The sequence below is a fragment of the Chanodichthys erythropterus genome, chromosome 3 (assembly GCF_024489055.1).
Source record: "Chanodichthys erythropterus isolate Z2021 chromosome 3, ASM2448905v1, whole genome shotgun sequence".
Classification (NCBI taxonomy): Eukaryota; Metazoa; Chordata; class Actinopteri; order Cypriniformes; family Xenocyprididae; genus Chanodichthys; species Chanodichthys erythropterus.
Genome location: NC_090223.1, coordinates 30,903,069 through 30,925,796, shown reverse-complemented (window position 1 = coordinate 30,925,796; position 22,728 = coordinate 30,903,069). Strand labels below are relative to the sequence as shown.

The 22,728-nt window shown below is 33.8% G+C and overlaps 2 protein-coding genes across 2 annotated transcripts; both read right to left on the bottom strand.

Moving 5' to 3' along the window:
- Positions 1-4,568: 4,568 nt before the first annotated feature.
- On the bottom strand, positions 4,569-14,646 carry LOC137017457 (kelch-like protein 10). The gene is made up of 8 exons (XM_067381745.1): positions 14,495-14,646; positions 13,853-14,345; positions 12,021-12,440; positions 11,562-11,759; positions 11,210-11,359; positions 5,476-5,592; positions 5,147-5,238; positions 4,569-5,035 (listed from the first exon to the last, which is right to left on the bottom strand). Exons 1-8 carry the CDS (start codon positions 14,641-14,643, stop codon positions 4,903-4,905), a joined length of 1,752 nt encoding a protein of 583 aa, XP_067237846.1. The 5' UTR covers positions 14,644-14,646; the 3' UTR covers positions 4,569-4,902.
- Positions 14,647-16,985: 2,339 nt separating this feature from the next.
- Positions 16,986-22,583, bottom strand: phb (prohibitin). Its single transcript, XM_067373404.1, has 7 exons — positions 22,469-22,583; positions 21,880-21,982; positions 21,588-21,749; positions 21,261-21,403; positions 19,285-19,401; positions 19,104-19,199; positions 16,986-18,275 (listed from the first exon to the last, which is right to left on the bottom strand). Exons 2-7 carry the CDS (start codon positions 21,962-21,964, stop codon positions 18,063-18,065), a joined length of 816 nt encoding a protein of 271 aa, XP_067229505.1. The 5' UTR covers positions 21,965-21,982; positions 22,469-22,583; the 3' UTR covers positions 16,986-18,062.
- Between the last annotated feature and the right edge of the window lie 145 nt (positions 22,584-22,728).

Below are 22,728 nucleotides of genomic sequence, written 5' to 3'. Positions count from 1 at the left end.
CAATGGCTAGCTATAGCTTTGAAAGCATAAGATCCCACCCTCCCTTTAGAAATGTAAAAATCCAAGTCTGAGGACGTGAACAGATCCTGGTAGAACGTCACGGGTTGACAACATGGCGTTAACACTGCATAGGCTTGTTGTTTTGGTTCAGGAGGAACTGAACCAAGAAAACTTTAAGAAAAGTAACTGTTAGTTTGCAAAGTAATAAAAAAGTTACAGTATTTTATATTTCACTTCATTTCTGCAGTTAAAGCACTGATTTGTAGAGTGGGAGAAGTTGTCAAATTTCTTACTAGGTCAGATACAAAAAGAATACCCTGATTATCAAGTTTGTATCATTTTATCAACTCCCTGTCATCATATACTCTAACTCCAACACATATTTATATCTTCATTGTCAAGTGTGTGATCCCCTCCTTTCTGCTGCCATCTTGTTACTCCTATAGGTTAGGGTACCTTTTCAGCACACTTAGGCCTGGTTTCACAGACAGGGTTTAGATTAAGCCAGGATTAGGCCTTAGTTTAATTAGGACATTTAGTAGCTTTTATAAATGTACCCTAGGAAAAACAAAAAAACAACAAAAAAACATCACTAGTGTGCATCGCCAGACAAAACAATGGGACTGACACTTACAATGGCAAACTGCTTTCAGTTAAAACAGCTCAAACATTCGTTTTAGTTGTGGACTAGGCTCAAGCCTTGTCTGTGAAACTGGGGATTAAATAATTTAGGAGCTGAGACCCACTCTTAACACATAGGAACCTCTATGAATCACATTCCTAGTATTAAGACTAAAATTGTGTCATTCGTAGTATTTTGACACAATTAAGACTACATTATTACTTTGAGCAGCTTTATACATATGTCCCCAGGTTCCCTTTTGCTTCTTTTCCTCAGGATTGTGATTATTAATTTATCTTTATTTCTTTATGCTTCACTGGATAGCACATTGGGTTGAGTTCTGTGGGTTTGAGGTGGGAGCAAGGGCATAGATTTGGTTTGAACATTTTATTATTTAAATAAAATAATAATTTGTTCTATGTGTAGTGTTATTGGATAATTAATTTCTTCTTTTCTATCTATCTACAAGCATTGATGATCAACAGATAGTTTGATTAAAATGAACACATGCTTTAATTGATTACAAATTCGGCATATCAAATATGAAAGGGAACATTTATTTTGAGCTTATACACCTCATAACTTTATGAACTGTATCAAATTCTAACATAACTGAGAGATTCTGAAATGAATTATGTTAAGTATTGAAACTCAATGTGGCAGCGATTCGCTAGTGAGTGAGCCAATTAATTCGTTCAAAAGTCAGATTAATTTAGGAAGAAAACAAACAACGATGTGAATAATTTTGTCATTGATAATTACAGACACCACTGAGAAATGAACTAACATAACAGCTGTTTTGGTAACTTGTTATATTGATAGTTATGGCTAAATAAATTGCAATGGATTAGCTAGCTAAAATATATGTGGAGTGTACTTAGATATTGCACAATATTCTCATACCTCCTTCTCAGTACGTTTTATATTCTTTTTAACGTCTCTCTTTGACCGGCAGTTTAATATAGTCTTCTGGGCAGTGATTCTCTTTATTTTTGGAGCTACCCGTGCTCTCCCATTCAAACAGCACGTTGTGTTGGTGAAAGTGCGACATTGCTTGGGCGTTCACAATCGTTTCAATGGAGGGGGTGTATTTTTTTGTCTTATTTATTATGACAAACTCATTTAATTAGGAACGAAATTATTGTTAAAATAAATGAATTGTACATATTCTTAATTTGATCTACTGTAACTTTCATATTGAAAATCCCCCGCCCAAGTTCCTGTTTTTTTTAGGGCCCAAGCCACTCAGGCGCAGGGCCCTTTTGTTTTTCTAAGGAGAATTATTTTTTTTCCGTTTTTGGGGGCCTTAACGTGCTCAAAAATTCTTGAAAATTGGCACACACATTGGAATCAATTTGCGGCATTAGGATGTCACAAAGAATGGGACCCGGACATGGCAGGGGGGCTCGACAGTGCCCCCTTGAATGGTGTCCGAAAACTTGGTCCATATATCACCTTTTGAAAAAAGTGGGGGGTTAGTTTAACCTACAGTCACCAAACTCGGTACACACATTGTTCTCATTAAGCCGGACAACTTTCTATTGTACAGTCATTAGTTCTGACCAACAGGAAGTCCGATATTTTGGTTTGAATGTGGATTTTTCCCACCCTCTCTATCCCTCTCTCTGTGGCACCCCCCTCCCCCTCACTCCCTCCTCACTCTGACTCTTTCTGTGTGTGTGTGTGTGTGTGTGTGTGTGTGTGTGTGTGTGTGTGTGTGTGTTTGTGTGTGTGTGTGTGGGTCTCTGTCTGTGTCCCTCTCTGTACTTGCTTTGACTATACTTTTGCGCTATAAAGGTGACTTGACTTGATTTGACTATACTTGTGAGGACCAAATTTCCTCACTTATTTTGTGGAATACTTTCAAAACCCACTAGTATAAGGACATTTGACTGGTCCGCACTATTTTAAAAGGCTTATAAATCAGCCAAAATATGTTTTTATTTAAATCTAGTGATGGTTACATGTTTCTGTGATGGGTAGGTTTAAGACCCCGGAATACTTCAAACAAAATTGAACTGATGTGATGTCATTTCGAACAAAATCAGGCCAAAACAAAGTTTGTTTTGTGTTCTTTTTGGAAGTTTGAAACGGCTTGCCAAAGCGAACGTTCAGGAAAAGTTCGCTCCAGCTGCAAAACACCTTCGTACTACCATTGGTCAGTGACAATAACGTAACAGGAGGTGTGCGCCGAGGCACCGCCTTCATTCGCGTGGGACTTCATTTCGTGTGTTTGAGTTCGTTGAGGTAAGAGCTCCGCGGGTGAAAACATGAACACACTGGATAGCCGCTTTATAGTACAAAATGAAGTTGTGCTTGTAAAAAAAATGAGGCACTAACACTGTTTTTCATGTTTGATACTGTAAAGCTGTTTGATTTTAAGCAATCTATTGAATAAAGTGCTATATGAAGACGTGACGTGACTGAAGTGCTTCTTTGTAGAGCTTGTGCTAACATTCCCATGCTGTTATGATCAGACGCTTTTCTTATGCTTTCTATAATAAATTCTTGCTGTTCTCTCATTTTTGTTGTGTTTATTTTGTTACTGAGAAGAAAGTGCACGGCACATATTTACATATTCATCTAAACGTCGCTCTCAGCAGTGTGGGTGGTGTCACATGTTAATTTACAGTATATCGCTGGTCACGCATTTCGAACTTTGTTTTACTCCTAAATGAAGGACGAAAAAGAACTTTGTTTGATACTGGGGCCTTTAGGAGTAGGGGTTGGGTTAGGTGATAGAAAATATCATTGACCCGATTTAAAATGTAAAGTCTATGCAATGTCCTTACTAAGACAGCAATACAAACCTGTGTGTGTGTGTGTGTGTGTGTGTGTGTGTGTATTTTTGAGGAACTTATAGAAATATTGAACTGCAAATGATAACTTCACACTCATTTGAAATTGAACCATGACATTATATCACTATTTGGACAGGACTACTTTTCAAATGTCATTTGAGTTAAAATTATTATACCCACAACTCTGATTTCCTGTTCTCATTCATATTAGACTTAAATCTTTGTTTTGTTTTTACAAAGGAGAGTGTGCGTTTTCTTGACATGGGTGTTATAAAAAGTCATGTACTGTGTTTGCAAACATCATGTACAACACGTCTTTAAATTAATTATTTATTGATATAATTAAAATTTATTGAAAATCACTATTTAAAGCTGCTGTCCGCGATTTTTGGCCCTCTAGCGGTTAATAAACAGAACTGCACGCGTCTTGCGGAGGAACATTCTAGCCGGAGCTACTTTTCTCCGTGAATGTCTATGGCGAGTCATGCAGTTACTGTGATACTCTGCGGCGAGTCCTACCAGTCCGGTCTGAAATAGTCCGAATATAAACACTTATTATAAGTGTACCATAATGATTCAGGATAAGACAAAAACATGGTTTGGAAAATGGATTCATGTTGTATATTCTCATTATGTAATTTTTGTAAATTTTTAACACAAAAAAAGTTGCGGACTGCAGCTTTAAGTAAATATCACCTGATTTTATAAAAGTGTGTTTAAAATAAACTTGCATAAGTGAGCAGAAAAATTTAGACATGTACCTTACTATTACCTGAGACTGATATTAAAATCGTCTTTGCAGGTTCTGTGATTTGGCTCTATTTATTAATTTTATAATTTTATACCACACATATTGAAATTTAATGAAAGCATACTTTTGGAGCATAAGACTGTTGCATAAATGGTAGTTCAGGGAGGTTTTAAATGCATATTGCCCACTGTGCACAGTTGCCCTGAAGCCGCCGGGTTGGCAGTGCAACTGGGCTTGGGCCCGCCATCGCTGCTTGCAGCTATATTAATTATTATTATTTCCAGAAGCCAATAATGACACTGCAAAAATGATTGTAGGCTCAACTTTTTAATGTAACACAAAGTTATTTTCCATGTGCAGATTATGCCTAAAACGCCACATAATCAATGCTTCTCACAGAGACTGTTTATGAGTTAAATCAATCATACACAATCTATAATCATAAAACAGACCAAGACACATTCACCGGCAACCCTGAAAGACCAGTAATGACAGTAAAAGTTTAATAAAGCAATAAATAGTTTACTCAGTAAACAGAATTCTCAATATTAGATGTTGGTTTGTTGAGCTTCAGAGATCCCTTGTGAGATTTGAACACTTTTCAATGAACAACACTATACCTGAGAGGAAGTTTAACATTTAGAATACAGACTCTTTTTTTGAATGCATTTATTCAGGAAACATGACACTCCTTTTGTAACCAGACTGTCAGATCTGCTAGAAGGAGATCATTCACTGTCAGACTCGTCTTGTGTCTGTACGGCGTCTCGTAGGGCAGCATACTCTGCCATGTTAGGCAATCCTGATACTACACAACAACTCAGAGCACTGCGGTAAATGGTCATTTCATTTGCATCAAACCTGTGGAGAAAACAGATGCAGTGAATACAATGAAATATAGCCTACATAATACTTATAGATATCTAATGCAGTCTGAAATGATCTGTGAGATTTAGTGTTTGTGGAAGTTACCATTCATCTGTCTTCTCATCGTAGGACTCTACATCACAGGTGGTGCCAATTCCATTAAAGCCTCCGACAGCAAACAGCTGACCATCAACTACCTGGATTTTGAGGAAGGTAAAAGGAAAATAAATCATGTTTAACTTTAACACTTCAATTAAACAGGGTTGAATTTTTTGACTGTTGGAATTAGGTAGATGTTTTCTTAGTCAAACACATTGATCTTTGAAGATTGCTACAATTTTATGTTGCAGTTAATATGGGATCCACCATATTCATTATCATAAAATCATTATTGTCATTTCACCAGATGCAGATATTAATTGTCCACACCTCACCTCAGTGCCAAAGTTGCTGCGTGGGTTGTACATTGCTGCAACATCACGCCAGAGGTCAGTCAGCGGGTTGTAGGCCTCCACACTCCGCAAACGACTGGCACCATCATAACCACCAATCTTTAAATAAATCCATTTTTTATTATGCATTCTGTGCATTTGTATGCACATCCATGCATGCTATTTACACATTTGCAACCTTTAAACTGTGCTTGTTCCATATTTCTATATTTGTGTCAGGGTTATTATAAACTAAATCCATAAAAAAACATTCACACTGTAAAAAATAATTTTCATGATTTGTTGTCATAAAATCTTTTCCTTTGTCAAATCAACTTAGATAATTAATGTAGTTCAGATAACAAAATATTCTGAGTTTCTGTACATTAACCCAATTGCCTAAATTATTTTAGTGACTTTAATGACTTTATTCTCAACATTTTATCTTGACTTTTTTCTCAAAATGTAACTACATTTTTCTCATAATTTAACAAATTTGTTCTTGTTATTTAACGACTTTTTTCTCGTAATTTAACAAGTTTATTCTCAACATTTTATCTCAACTTTTTTCTCGAAATTTAACAAGTTTTTTCTCGTAATTTAACACGTTTATTCTCAACATTTTATCTCGACTTTTTTCTCAAAATTTAACAAGTTTTTTCTCGTAATTTAACGAGTTTATTCTCAACATTTTATCTTGACTTTTTTCTCAAAATTTAACGACATTTTTCTCATAATTTAACAAATTTGTTCTCGTAATTTAACACGTTTTTTCTCGTAATTTAACGAGTTTATTCTCAACATTTTATCTTGACTTTTTTTCTCAAAATTTAAAGTTTTTTCTCGTAATTTAACGAGTTTATTCTCAACATTTTATCTCAACTTTTTTCGCGAAATTTAACAAGTTTATTCTCAACATTTTATCTTGACTTATTTCTCAAAATTTAACGACATTTTTCTCATTTAACGAATTTGTTCTCGTAATTTAACGACTTTTTTCTCGTAATTTAACGAGTTTATTCTCAACATTTTATCTCAACTTTTTTCTCGAAATTTAACGAGTTTTTTCTCGTAATTTAACATGTTTATTCTCAACATTTTATCTCGACTTTTTTCTCAAAATTTAACAAGTTTTTTCTTGTAATTTAACGAGTTTATTCTCAACATTTTATCTTGACTTTTTTCTCAAAATTTTACGTAATTTTTCTCATAATTTAACGAATTTGTTCTCGTAATTTAACGACTTTTTTCTCGTAATTTAACAAGTTTATTCTCAACATTTTATCTTGACTTTTTTCTCAAAATTTTACGACATTTTTCTCATAATTTAACGAATTTGTTCTCATAATTTAACGACTTTTTTCTCGTAATTTAACACGTTTATTCTCAACATTTTATCTCGACTTTTTTTCTCAAAATTTAATGAGTTTTTTCTCGTAATTTAACGAGTTTATTCTCAACATTTTATCTTGACTTTTTTCTCAAAATTTTACGAAATTTTTCTCATAATTTAACAAATTTGTTCTCGTAATTTAACAACTTTTTTCTCGTAATTTAACAAGTTTATTCTCAACATTTTATCTCAACTTTTTTCTCGAAATTTAATGACATTTTTCTCATAATTTAACGAATTTGTTCTCGTAATTTAACACGTTTTTTCTCGTAATTTAACGAGTTTATTCTCAACATTTTATCTTGACTTTTTTCTCAAAATTTAAAGAGTTTTTTCTCGTAATTTAACGAGTTTATTCTCAACATTTTATCTCAACTTTTTTCGCGAAATTTAACAAGTTTATTCTCAACATTTTATCTTGACTTTTTTCTCAAAATTTAACGACATTTTTCTCATTTAACGAATTTGTTCTCGTAATTTAATGACTTTTTCTCGTAATTTAACGAGTTTATTCTCAACATTTTATCTCGACTTTTTTCTCGAAATTTAACGAGTTTTTTCTCGTAATTTAACATGTTTATTCTCAACATTTTATCTCAACTTTTTTTCTCGAAATTTAACGAGTTTTTTTCTTGTAATTTAACGAGTTTATTCTCAACATTTTATCTCGACTTTTTTCTCAAAATTTAACGAGTTTTTTCTCGTAATTTAAACGAGTTTATTCTCAATATTTTATCTCGACTTTTTTCTCAAAATTTAACACGTTTTTTCTTGTAATTTAACGAGTTTATTCTCAACATTTTATCTTGACTTTTTTCTCAAAATTTTACGACATTTTTCTCATAATTTAACGAATTTGTTCTCGTAATTTAACGACTTTTTTCTCGTAATTTAACAAGTTTATTCTCAACATTTTATCTCAACTTTTTTCTCAAAATTTAACGAGTTTTTTCTCGTAATTTAACACGTTTATTCTCAACATTTTATCTCGACTTTTTTTCTCGAAATTTAACGAGTTTTTTCTCGTAATTTAACAAGTTTATTCTCAACATTTTATCTTGACTTTTTTCTCAAAATTTAACGACATTTTTCTCATAATTTAACAAATTTGTTCTCGTAATTTAACAACTTTTTTCTCGTAATTTAACGAGTTTATTCTCAACATTTTATCTCGACTTTTTTCTCGAAATTTAACAAGTTTTTTCTCGTAATTTAACATGTTTATTCTCAACATTTTATCTCGACTTTTTTTCTCGAAATTTAACGAGTTTTTTTCTTGTAATTTAACGAGTTTATTCTCAACATTTTATCTCGACTTTTTTCTCAAAATTTAACGAGTTTTTTCTCGTAATTTAAACGAGTTTATTCTCAATATTTTATCTCGACTTTTTTCTCAAAATTTAACAAGTTTTTTCTTGTAATTTAACGAGTTTATTCTCAACATTTTATCTTGACTTTTTTCTCAAAATTTTACGACATTTTTCTCATAATTTAACGAATTTGTTCTCGTAATTTAACGACTTTTTTCTCGTAATTTAACAAGTTTATTCTCAACATTTTATCTCAACTTTTTTCTCAAAATTTAACGAGTTTTTTCTCGTAATTTAACACGTTTATTCTCAACATTTTATCTCGACTTTTTTTCTCTAAATTTAACGAGTTTTTTCTCGTAATTTAACAAGTTTATTCTCAACATTTTATCTTGACTTTTTTCTCAAAATTTAACGACATTTTTCTCATAATTTAACAAATTTGTTCTCGTAATTTAACAACTTTTTTCTCGTAATTTAACAAGTTTATTCTCAACATTTTATCTCGACTTTTTTCTCGAAATTTAATGAGTTTTTTCTCGTAATTTAACATGTTTATTCTCAACATTTTATCTCGACTTTTTTTCTCGAAATTTAACGAGTTTTTTTCTTGTAATTTAACGAGTTTATTCTCAACATTTTATCTCGACTTTTTTCTCAAAATTTAACGAGTTTTTTCTCGTAATTTAACGAGTTTATTCTCAATATTTTATCTCGACTTTTTTCTCAAAATTTAACAAGTTTTTTCTTGTAATTTAACGAGTTTATTCTCAACATTTTATCTTGACTTTTTTCTCAAAATTTTACGTAATTTTTCTCATAATTTAACGAATTTGTTCTCGTAATTTAACGACTTTTTTCTCGTAATTTAACAAGTTTATTCTCAACATTTTATCTTGACTTTTTTCTCAAAATTTTACGACATTTTTCTCATAATTTAACGAATTTGTTCTCGTAATTTAACGACTTTTTTCTCGTAATTTAACGAGTTTATTCTCAACATTTTATCTTGACTTTTTTCTCAAAATTTTACGAAATTTTTCTCATAATTTAACAAATTTGTTCTCGTAATTTAACAACTTTTTTCTCGTAATTTAACAAGTTTATTCTCAACATTTTATCTCGACTTTTTTCTCGAAATTTAACATTTTTCTCATAATTTAACGAATTTGTTCTCGTAATTTAACACGTTTTTTCTCGTAATTTAACGAGTTTATTCTCAACATTTTATCTTGACTTTTTTCTCAAAATTTAAAGAGTTTTTTCTCGTAATTTAACGAGTTTATTCTCAACATTTTATCTCAACTTTTTTCTCAAAATTTAACAAGTTTATTCTCAACATTTTATCTTGACTTTTTTCTCAAAATTTTACGAAATTTTTCTCATAATTTAACAAATTTGTTCTCGTAATTTAACAACTTTTTTCTCGTAATTTAACAAGTTTATTCTCAACATTTTATCTCGACTTTTTTCTCGAAATTTAACGACATTTTTCTCATAATTTAACGAATTTGTTCTCGTAATTTAACAAGTTTTTTCTCGTAATTTAACGAGTTTATTCTCAACATTTTATCTTGACTTTTTTCTCAAAATTTAAAGAGTTTTTTCTCGTAATTTAACGAGTTTATTCTCAACATTTTATCTCAACTTTTTTCGCGAAATTTAACAAGTTTATTCTCAACATTTTATCTTGACTTTTTTCTCAAAATTTAACGACATTTTTCTCATTTAACGAATTTGTTCTCGTAATTTAACGACTTTTTTCTCGTAATTTAACGAGTTTATTCTCAACATTTTATCTCGACTTTTTTCTCGAAATTTAACGAGTTTTTTCTCGTAATTTAACATGTTTATTCTCAACATTTTATCTCGACTTTTTTTCTCGAAATTTAACGAGTTTTTTTCTTGTAATTTAACGAGTTTATTCTCAACATTTTATCTCGACTTTTTTCTCAAAATTTAACGAGTTTTTTCTCGTAATTTAACGAGTTTATTCTCAATATTTTATCTCGACTTTTTTCTCAAAATTTAACAAGTTTTTTCTTGTAATTTAACGAGTTTATTCTCAACATTTTATCTTGACTTTTTTCTCAAAATTTTACGTCATTTTTCTCATAATTTAACGAATTTGTTCTCGTAATTTAACAACTTTTTTCTCGTAATTTAACAAGTTTATTCTCAACATTTTATCTCGACTTTTTTCTCGAAATTTAACGACATTTTTCTCATAATTTAACGAATTTGTTCTCGTAATTTAACAAGTTTTTTCTCGTAATTTAACGAGTTTATTCTCAACATTTTATCTTGACTTTTTTCTCAAAATTTAAAGAGTTTTTTCTCGTAATTTAACGAGTTTATTCTCAACATTTTATCTCAACTTTTTTCGCGAAATTTAACAAGTTTATTCTCAACATTTTATCTTGACTTTTTTCTCAAAATTTAACGACATTTTTCTCATTTAACGAATTTGTTCTCGTAATTTAACAACTTTTTTCTTGTAATTTAACGAGTTTATTCTCAACATTTTATCTCGACTTTTTTCTCGAAATTTAACGAGTTTTTTTAAAAAATTTTTATTATTGCTTGGCCCTAATCCTCTTCTGTACTTTTTTAAGTTAAACGAACAATTCTTTTTTTAAAGTGCAGTTAACTGAAATAAAATAAACTTATTTAATTATTAAAATATTAAAAAAAACTTATTTATTTTAAACTTTAAACATATTTTTTAATCAATAAAAACTATATAACTAATGAAAATGACCAAACACAACAAAATTACAAACATTTTATATATATATATATATATATATATATATATATATATATATATATATATATATATATATATATATACTTTCACAGATTATAATCTATAAAACTGACAGAAATTACAAAAACATAAAATTACATTAATACAAATATAATTAAAAATATAAAATAAAACTAATCAAAAACATTAAATATATATTCAAATATAAAAATTATAATCGTATGTCAATGATACATAACACTGATATGCATGTTTAATACTCACAGCATACACTAGATCTCCGTAAGCGATCACACCGACACCACTGCGGCGGCTTCTCATGGGAGAGATGAGAGTCCACTGGTCTGTTTCCGGGTTATAACTCTCAGCGGAAGAGAGACACTCGATCCCAGTAAAACCACCACAGATATAAACCTGACAAACACACACAAACATAACATACATGATGTTTGTGCACAATTATCACAGATTGTTCAGAAAAAAAACTGTTTACAACACAGTATATTTTATATAATATTCCTGTTTTCTTATGTACACTATTATCATGCTCCTTCTGCTTTACAGGAATTAAGAGTCTCCAGCAGAAGAGTGTGGAGTCATGGGTGAGTGTTCTTACCCTGCCCTGCAGTGAGGTGGCGCTGGCGTCACTCCTCTGTTCATTCATGGGTGCTGTCAGTGTCCACTGATTGGTGCTTGGATCATAACGCTCTGCTGTTTTAAGCCGTTGATATCTATCAAAACCACCAATTGCATATATGAGCCCGTCCAGAACAGCCACACTTACATAGCATCGGCGTTCATGCATGGGGGCCACCTGCAACACATCAGATACTTTATATCAATGACCAAACACACATCAATGTTGCAATAGACCATCACATTGGTTCTGTCCTATCAGTTGCAAAAATTACAATGGCATTAACACAATTTTTTAATAGTATTTGGAGAACCATTATTCAGTACTATGGTCCATGACAATATCAAAGTCAAATCTGACACCATGACTGTACAATGGTACTTTTTTTTGTAAAGGAAGCTGAATTAAAGTTACACGTTGACTTACAACATTACTCACCTCATGAAAAGTGTGAGTGATGAGATTACATTTCCTCACGCTGTTGAAATACTCCACACCATCATAACCACCGACACAATAAACAAACTCCTCCAGGACCGCTGTACCATGATAGGCTCTGGGACGCTCATCGTCTTGAGTTACACTGACCCAGCGGTCTGCCTTCACATCATATGCCTCAATCTCATTGGTGGGATTGCCGCCGCTCCATCCTCCGACGGCCAATAGGATCTCTGAGGGCAGACGTGGGCGTGTCAGTTGATGTATGAGTTCTTGGTTGGTGGATTCATCCATGCTGAGGTCAAACATAGTCTTCATTGCATTGATGATAACAGGCTTGCAGGCTTCATTCTCCATCACCAGTGGATTGTTCTTCACATTATTGATCAAGTAGTCTGATGGCATCAACCCCAGTCGAACCTGAAGTGAAGGGGGAGTTTAGACTTTCAGAGCTGCTAGACTGTTGCAAGGCTGTTGCCAAGCAGTTCAAAGTTCAAAAATGAAAAATTATTTTCCAAAATTTCTTGTGTTCTGTAAAATGTATTAAAATTTAAGGATTAGTTCACTTTAAAATGAAAATTATCCCAAGCTTTACTCACCCTCAAGCCATCCTGTATATGACTTTCTTCTTTCTGATGAACACAATCGGAGTTATATTAATAAATATCCTGATGCATCCAAGCTACAAGTTATAAAGTAAAATATCTAGCTTCTGCAAGACCACCTTCCATATGCAACTTATGGAAAAAGCTTTTTCTGTAAGTTGAAGACGAAAGGTGTAGGACGTAGCGTAAGGCGTTTTGAACTGGAAGAGGCGTTAAACTTTTCTTTTTAAGTTGAATACAGAAGGTGGTCTCGCAGAGGCTAGATATTTTACTTTATAACTTGTTAAATATGCATATTTTTCTTACACAAACGCATTGTTTTGCTTTAGAAAGCCTCTTTTAACCCCTCTGACATATGTTTATGATGGATGGATGGATGCACTTTCTTCAGCTCATACTCGTTGGTCCCATTTACTGCCATTATAAAGCTCAGACGCGTCAGGATATTTATTAATATAACTCTGATTGTGTTCATCAGAAAGAAGAAAGTCATATACACCTAGGATGGCTTGACCATTTTTTCATTTGAAAGTGAACTAATCCTTTAAGCGAGTTCATGCTTAAAACGAGAAAAATATCTGTCAGAGAAGAAAGAAAAAAATAAACTTGTTTGCCATTTGAATTAAGAATATTTTCTTACCCCATGCCAGGATTATTGTAGTTAAACTAAAACTAAAACCCTAAAATAAAATGAGAATAAACTTTAACTTAAATAAAATATTAAAAAACTTAAACTAATTGTCAAGACACCATTTCTCATTTTCATTTAGTCTGATGTATACTAAAATAACTAAAACTGAAATAAAATTAGATACAAATTATAGACACAATAAAAAAAAAAAAAAATGTTAACACTTTAGTATGGGGAACAATTGTCACTTTTAACTGGTTGCTTATTGGCATGCATTTTAGCGGTTTATTAGTACTTATAAAGCACATATTAATGCCTTATTCTGCATGACCTTATTCTACATCCCCAAATCCTACCCCATACCTTTACTACAACAACTACCTGACTAACTATAATTAAGCAGTAAATTAAGAGTTTATTGAGGCAAAAGTTGTAGTTAACAGAGAATATGTGTTCCCCATACCAAAGTGATACCAAATTAATATAAATGACAAAACAAAATTACTACAATTTTAAATAAAATTATCACAGAAAATGTATCTTGTAGAGTTATTTGATATTTGTAATGTAAAACAAGTCAAAACTCTCTGTTTTACCTTTGGCAGAAGCAGGGCAATGGTTTGCTTCCTGTTTTCAGGTGCATAATTAATCCATTGGAGGACTGCTTCAAAAACCACCTTCTCCTTTTTAACATTCAGCTCATCCTTTCCAATGATTTCTTCAAGTTGTTCCAGCGAGAGCTCCAGGAACTCCTCAGGTTCGAGCAGAACCTCCTCAAAGTTCTGCAGGATGTAGTGCATTGCTTTATGGTGGAGCTTTGAGCAGGAAAAAAAGTCCTCTGTAAACCTGCAGATGCCAATGCAGTTCTCTGGGCATAAATGTTCCTCCAGGAACTGGCAGCAAGCATCAACAAGACCCGACACCAAAAACTGATCAGCTGCTACCAAGACCTCTGTCACATTTTCTTCTGTGATGAGTGCAGATCCTGTGTATGCGAACTGAATAATCTGAGACAGGGAGTCTTGGGACATTCCTGGAATTTCATAAAATTGTTTTTCTGTGCTGCTCCAGTTGTTGGAGAAAAGAGCCCTGTGAACAAAATAAATTTTCATGCATTTATATATTTGGACTGCTTAGGCAATTTCAACAATATGATGCTGGCAGTGGAAATTATGTATGTAATTCTAATTATGTCTTGGTAATTTGCACACAATTGCAGTTCAAATGCGTCTCCTCACCTAAAGTAAGGGCTGAAGGCAGACAAGATGATCTTGTGCGCTCGAAATTCTGCGCCATCTGTCCTGATGATCACGTCAGTGTGTTCGCCCTGGAAACGTGCTTCATCAAACAAATTAAACGCTGTTTCACTTATGTTAGTGTACTCCATGTTCTCTCTGATGTTGGTCTTTAAATGTATTTCGTCTTCTCACCTCAAAACTCTGATCAAAGTAACCTCAGGTTTGAGTCTTTGTGGCGACCAAATGCTCAGCAGAGTTCTAGAATGTCTTTGTAACATCACAGTTGCAGAGCTTGAATATCAGTTTGTGTTGGCTACACAATTATCAAGGAGTTTGCTTTTATCAATTCTTTTTGCGTGAAACATTTTCACGGTAACAAAGATATTAAAATTCATCTAATAAATTATTTTATTGGTCAGTGACCTATAAAGCATGGGATAATTATTCATTTGAATATGCAATCACCATTTTGATTGCACAAAACACACAGTTTTTGACAGCAGGAGTTTTGTTGCATAGTGTGACCCCAAACAAGTTTAACAGAGGCCTGTATGAAGAGGTCACACAAGGTCACACATAAATAATCATTTTCAGTCAGTATCTTGGGCATGCTGTAGTCCAGATTAAAATGTTTAAAATGTTTAAATTTGAAAATAAATAGCCTATTATGTTTCTAAGTGTTTAGTGCTGAGATGAACACCATTGCAAATATAAAAATCTGAATGGCTGTTTAAAACATTCAAATATTGTTCAGAAACAGATTAGCAACATGCTTTGTTTATGGGGTTACCGGGGCAACGGCTGCATTTCTGCTGTGTCATTTTCATTCAGTGCGTCTCCTTCACTCCTTCCAAAGGAAAGATACAGTGAGTCACTTGAAATGGTTTGGATGGTGTTTAACTGTATGAAACATCACATTAGACCAGAGTGAGTTTGGAGGACATTACAGCTATTCTGTGTGAAATATAGGGGGTTAACAGATTTCGGTGACCTTTAAAACAGCTTTGTTCAGCCATTCTGTGTGAAATTGTCATTATTAGGACCTGAGCATATTATGGTATGTTTTTGTCAATATTATTAAGGCCTGAGGTGAAGGGCCCTATTGTTTTCCTGGGTACAACAGGAAGTTGGCTATTATGAGTTGTTTAAAAAATGCATTCTCTGGAATTTTATATACTTCTCCTAAGGGAATTCATCCAATCGCAAGCAAACTCAGTCAGCATGAAGTCAATACATTGAGGATGCTAAATTGTGACGGGATATTAGATATCTCAAACGGTGTTGCCATGTTGAGGGATTAAAATAATGACGAAAAGGGTAACAGGAAGGGTCTCATATTTTCTAAACAATATATTATACACCATTTATTTCTATATAAAATAATACTTTATTCTATATAAAATAAAGCATTTTATTTTACTTTTTCAATTAAAGCAGTATGTGTAAGTTAAAATATTTAATATTTAATTGACAAATTTAATATTTAGTGTAACCACTAGATGACAGCATAGGTATTTTTTAGCAAGGTTGAGAAAATTCTTTTTGCTGAAAACAAAATGTTGACACTGATAAAAATTGTTCAGACATAATCCTGTTATCAGGGATTGCATTTGGATATATGTTTAGACATTATCAAAAACAACTTTCTGTCACAGTTTAGATTAAAATTTTGTTTAAAATGTGTCATGGTTTACAGGTCTGTGTGTTCATTTTGCTTGTCTTGCTCAGCACACCTGAAGCTCATCAGTTCTGCCTTTATGTGGTGTGTTTGCTCTTGCCTGTTGTCAGATCATTGGTGCTCATGCCTGCTGTTTTTCCTGTCTTGTTTTGTTCCAGTTCCCTGTGCCGTTTGTTTGTCATTGGACTGTCAGCAGACGACACTCAGCCCAGTGCATTCTCCTTGCTTCCAAGGCCTACCATTCACCATCTTCTACCCACGACTGACCATTTTGCTTAAATATTTCTGTTTCTAAATAAACTGCAGGATCCTGAGTTATTTTCTGACAAAATGTAAAAAGTTTCTGGTTTAACTGCCTGGCCATTTACAACTGATCCTTAGATCCCTGTGTGTTTGTGTGAGTCTATTTTACACTCTTGATGGTTTAGAGTTTAACCCTTTCATTTCAATTCTGCCTGTATTACAGGATAAGAAATCTCTTAATGTTTTTCTCTGTTTGAATGAAAAAAAAGAAAGAAAAAAAAAGGCAAAGAACCAGTTAATTAATAGTGCACTTAAAACATAGTTTTATATAATTAGTTTAAATTTAGGTTAATAAAAATGTATTTAAGATAAATACATCTGGTATTTGGTACATTATTGCTAGTTTAGAGTTTAACCCTTTCATTGCTGTCTGCAGTTGCCTACATTACAGGATAAGAAATATCTTAGGCCTTTTAATATCAGTTTGAATAACAAAATAAATGCATAATCAGTTCATTTATAGTCGCTTGACAAAATAGTTGTATATAATTAGTTCATTTATTAGGTTAACAAAATATAAAATAACCTTAACATAAATACTTCTAGAAGTACAAAATTTTGTGATGCAAAATGATAAATGTACATTTACTTGAAGCTCATGTCACATGCAGTTTTTCTAAATTTAAATGATCTCTTGGATGTGGCTGTTGTGGTTCACGGTCATAGTGGCACCTGCTGGCTACAGTAACTGTGGTGTATTCAAATAACTTTTACAAAGTCTTTTTACATTTACTCGCTTTAAATGCATATTGCCCATCATGCACAGTTGCCCTGAAGCTTCCGGGGTGGTGGTGGTGCCGGGGCTTGGGCCCGTCATTGCTGCTTGCAGCTATATATTTTTTTGTATTGTCATTTTGACTTCCTGTGTCTATTGAATAAAAACAATTGATCTCTCATTATAGTTTCTCATTTCCAGATAAGAACATTAACAAGAACAATTAAGTAAGACAAAAATACTAGGTTTCATTTGAACTGACGCACATTCAACTGCATTTTGGTTTAATATAAATGATTCATTGTTTATTGATTATTTTATCAATTCGCCACTTGTGGAATACAAGGGCATTCCTTCTGCCACATACACACAATAACAAAACATATTCAAACCAAAAAACAACAGTCAGTCCTGCAGGAGCAGAGATTGATGTCAATCATCCAGCAGCATGACACACATTGACAGTGCAGCCTGTGTGTCTTACTGCTCATGAATGTACAGTTTAATTTAGCTTTGTATGGTATTTAGATCAAATTCTACTGATGGAGAATTTAACTGAAAGGCTTATGGGTTTCAAACAATATCAACTCACATTTAGCAAACATTTCAAATGCAAATACATATGCACCGGCAGCACATTTGCATGCACACAGACTCTTCCCCTTGACTCTTTCCAATTGCTGTAACCACCTTGTGGCAGTCCATACTTTCAGGAATAGAGCAAGAAACTCTTGGACTAAAGAAAGCCTATAGGCTGATCAGATAGTTTCATGGGTTCTACAGACATCATCTTTTCCAAAAGTGGCCAAAATTAGAACAAAAAAAAAAAGAAAAAAAGTGAAGCGAGTGTGTGTGTCTCTCTAGTTTCCCTGTCACTGTGGTAACTGAAGGAGCGTTCCCTGTCCAGACGGGAGGTAGGTAACATTGCGAGAGCGGCTGAGCTGGAAGGCGATGTCCTCGGCTGCCTCCAGCTTTCTCAGTTCCACCAGGCCGTCACCAGCTACTGCCAGAGAATCGGCGATCAACAGCGCAGCCTGGGAGTCTCCTTCAGCTGATATAATGGCTGCCTGCTTCTGCTGTTCTGCCTGAGAGACAATTACAGAGACAATGTTACATAAACTGTTGGACAACAGTTGGGACAAATAAAAATGTATTTTTCAATTTTATATGAAAATTTTTTATTATTCATTTCACCTTATAATTAATAAATTTATAGATAAAATAAAAAACATACACTAAGTTCATAGGTTTGGAGTCAGTAAGATTTTTTTTTTAAAGAAACGAGTATGGTTATTCAACAAGGATGCATTAAATTGAGCAAAAGTGGCATTTATAATGTAAAAGATTTGCTAAATTATCTTTTTGAACTTTTTATTCAAAGAATCCTGAAAAAAATGTTTCATGCTTTCTACAGCAACTGTTTTCAACATTGATAATGTTTTTTGAGCATCACATCATCACATTAGAATGATTTCTGAAGGATCATGTGATGTAATTGCTGTTTGTTTTTACTGTATTTTTGATCAAATAAATTCAGTCTTCGTGAGGATAAGAGACCATTAAATCTTACCAACCCCAAACTATTGAACGGTAGTGTAGATTTTAAATTAGAAAAAAATTCAATGGAATTATTTCCACTATTATCTAATGCAAGGAATATTCCATATGTTGTCACATTGTTCTGAGGGGGAAAATAATGTAAATTTTGCACTAAGCAAGATGCACATTTTATTTAGCAGGTGATTTTGGTGTTGATTGTGCGCATCACTTAAGACAGTGAGAGTCATTTATATAAATACCTAATAGGTTTGATTTCGAACTGGGGAGTAACTCCACTAAAATAACTAATCAAAGACAATTTTTCTCTCATTGGGCAAATGTTAATTTCGGACCATTCACTGCACCATTCTTACCTTTTCTACAACAAACCTGGCCCTCTCAGCCTCCTGCTGTGCAACCTGCTTCATCTCAACAGCCTCAGTGAACTCCTTGCCAAATGTCAGATGTGTCTGAGGGGAGAGACACATAAGGGTGAGACATTGAAGGGGAGAGAAACTGAAACATGAACAAAGGGGGAAAAAAAGAGGTCTTTACCAGAGAGACGTCATCTAGAATGAGACCGAAGGTGGATGCTCTTTCATTCAGATCTTCACTGACCTGCCTGGACACCAGCTCTCTCTGAGTGATGAGCTCACCGGCATCAAAACGGGCCTGCGAAAAGATAGATGCACATTAAAATGGCATTTAATTTATGCCAGGTTTTAGTTTTATCTTTTGTTCTGTAGATGTTACCAACATTCAGCTCTACACACATTTCCATCCAAAAGTTTGGGGGTTGTTAATTTTTTTAAAGGGTTAGTTCACCCCAAAATGAAATTTCTGTCATTAATTACTCACCCTCATGTTGTTCCACACCTGTAAGACCTTCGATCATCTTCGGAAGGCAAATGAAGATCTTTTTGATGAAATCTGAGAGACGTCTGTCCCTCCAATGCCTAGACATGAGCAGAAGCTCAACCGAATGTGAATGACGCACAAGAACAAACCTCTCCCGGAAGTGTAACCAATTCATTCTCATGTGTTATGCAGCACATTTGAGCTTCCAGAAGACGTTTGTTCTTGTGCGTCATTCATGTTCATTTGAGCTTCGGCTTATGTTCGCTGATCAATGTTTATATGCAAGTAAAACTCCAAATTAAATCAGTTCATCATAAAAAGTGACCAAGTATCTTCAGAAAATTTGGACTAAACCGCTCAACTCTTATGGAACAGTTTAACGATCTCTTTATGAATTTTTTGAAGTGTCAAAGTGGTAGTTGAAAAGGCAGTCAATGGAGGAACCAGACATCTCTCAGATTTAATTAAAAATATCTTAATTTGTGTTCCGAAGATGAACAAAAGTCTTATGGGTGTGGAACGACATGAGGGTGAGTCATTAATGACAGAAATTTCATTTTGGGGTGAACTAACCCTTCAAAAAGGTTTTTGAAAGAAGTATCGCATGCTCACAAAGGCTGCATGTATTTGATCAAAAATACAGTAAAAAAGTAATATTGTGAGATATTACAATTTTGAAAAAAAAAAAAAAGTTTTCTATTTTAATTTATTTTAAAATGTATTTTATTCTTGTGATGCAAAGCTGAATTTTCAGCATCATTACTCCAATCTTCACTGTCACATGATCCTTCAGAAATCATTCTAATATGATTATTTGATGCTCAAACATGAATATATATTATCAAATACAAAACATGTATTATTATTATTATTATTATGGCTGCACGATTTATTGCATGATATGAGAAATAACACTGAACTTAGATGCAATTATTGCTTAAACGTGATCCTTCGTGAGATTATGAAATCGCAAAGGCTGCGATTATTTTTTTTTATGTGCAGATTGTCAATGAAGTATGGCTCCAAATGCTAATCCATCCGAAAGCACTGTGAGTTTGAGTCGCTTATAATGTACATTTGAAAAAGCAGCGTCACGTCATACATCTTTCCAGATATGAGAAGCACTTATTAACATCTTGTCCAACAAAAGACAACATTTAATAAATGTAATGTTTTTTTCATAACGACAGTTGAGCGTCCTTCTGTGAGATGATGTGGCTTCTTACACTAAATAAGGCAGTCGTGTGTTTATTAGTCATGTTTAATCAAAGCTTTTTAATCTTCTGTTTATTCAGCTACAGCAATATGACAAGTGTTATCTTCTTCTGTGGCAGGGCATATGTGGAGTTTCTGCATGAGAGCGCCCTCTGGCTTTCAGATGGAGAAGCATTAACTCTGATCACAGAGCCGTACAGCTCTGACAAGCTGCGCATAAAATAATCACAGCCTTTGCCAAATCGCGTGCAGTTTAATCGCGATAAATCGTGCAGCCCTAATTATTATCAATGTTGAAAACAGTTGTGCTGCTTAATATTTTTTCTGCTTTTTTTTTCTTTTTCAAAAGAAGAGCATTTATTTGAAAAGGATTTGTTTTGTAACATTACAAATGTCTTTACTATCACTTTTGATCATTTTAATGCACATTTCTTCACAACGTTATGCCTGATACTCACCACTACAGCCTTCAGAACCTCAGTGGTGATGGAGGGCAGCACTCTCTCATCATAGTCCTCTCCAATACTCATGAAAATCCGGGGCAGCTGTCCAGCAACTGGTCGGAACAGGATTCTTAGCGTGATGTTCACATTCTGCAAATCTGAGCGGGACAAAGACAGACAGTTTCCAAAGTTTTATTAGTACAGCAGAAAAGCAAGAAACCTCAACATATTGTGATGCAGAGAGAGATAGTATGAGATAAACATTAAAGAATAGACAGCAGAGCAGACATAAAAAATATAGAACAAATGAAGAACAGCAGTCAGACGAATGGCATGATGTACCTTTGCTACCAGTGATGACTGGCACATTACGTGGACGGGACCTGCAGTCAAAGATGATTGGCTTCTGCACCCAGGGTATAAGGAAGTGTGTGCCCTCCCCAACAACATCATCCTGGACACCTCGAAACCTGTCGAAGATGACAGCCCTGTGTCCCGCATCCACTGCAATGAAAAAACAGTGTTAAAAAAAAAAAACATCTTCAAATTTAAATTTAAACACTTAGTTTGATATAATAATTGTAAGGTTATCTCAATGTGTCATTACAAAGAACGAAAGCACCAATTAACTAACCATTGTATAGAGCGGAGTTGACTACACCTCCTCCAATAGCCAAGGCCAATCCCAGCTTTCCAATGGACTCAAAGAGTTTCGCCATGGCAACAATGTGACAGTCCTGATGAGAGAAGCATATGCATCTTAATCATCGCATCACGGATCACCACTAATGAATGTAAAAGCCCTCGAATAATCAAAACATCAGGTCCGGTTCAGCAGTGACATGACATGAATGAAACGAGCTAACCTGCTCTCACTTTGAGTGGGTCAGACATGGCCAGCGAAAAGAATTGGCAAAACAACCTTACAATTATAAAACACTCCCGGAAAATTGGTATTCGCTAATACAGTAACTTATATGAGAAATATCAACAGGGATTAAAAGACTTCCGCTGTAGTGAGCTTTAATTAATTAGCCAGCTACGCGCTAATGGTGCAACTGACATGTAATAACGTCCTGCTGCCAACCTTCCCACTAATATAGACCAATCATGCTCGTTTCCCTTTCAGTGGTCACATTGTAGTTACTGGCGCTTTGTACATAAAATTAAAACACAAAATCCATATTAAAACATCGCTAATCTCTTACAACGTGACTACTCACCCACTAACGCTGTTAGATCACAGTGACCTCCACCAGAGCCTGCGCAAGAAACACATGAAACGGTGGCGTTTGAGCATGCGCAGAATCTTCAACATAGACTTCTCTGATTGGAGAGAGAGGGACACGGAAGAGAACGCCCCCGTGAGTAACGATAACTGTTATTGGTTTACATCTGCTCGTTGGTTTAGGATGAGGACTCACAGTGGGTGTTTATTCAACTGTGGGACCTTTTGTTGACTTTTTAAAATTAAACTCCACAT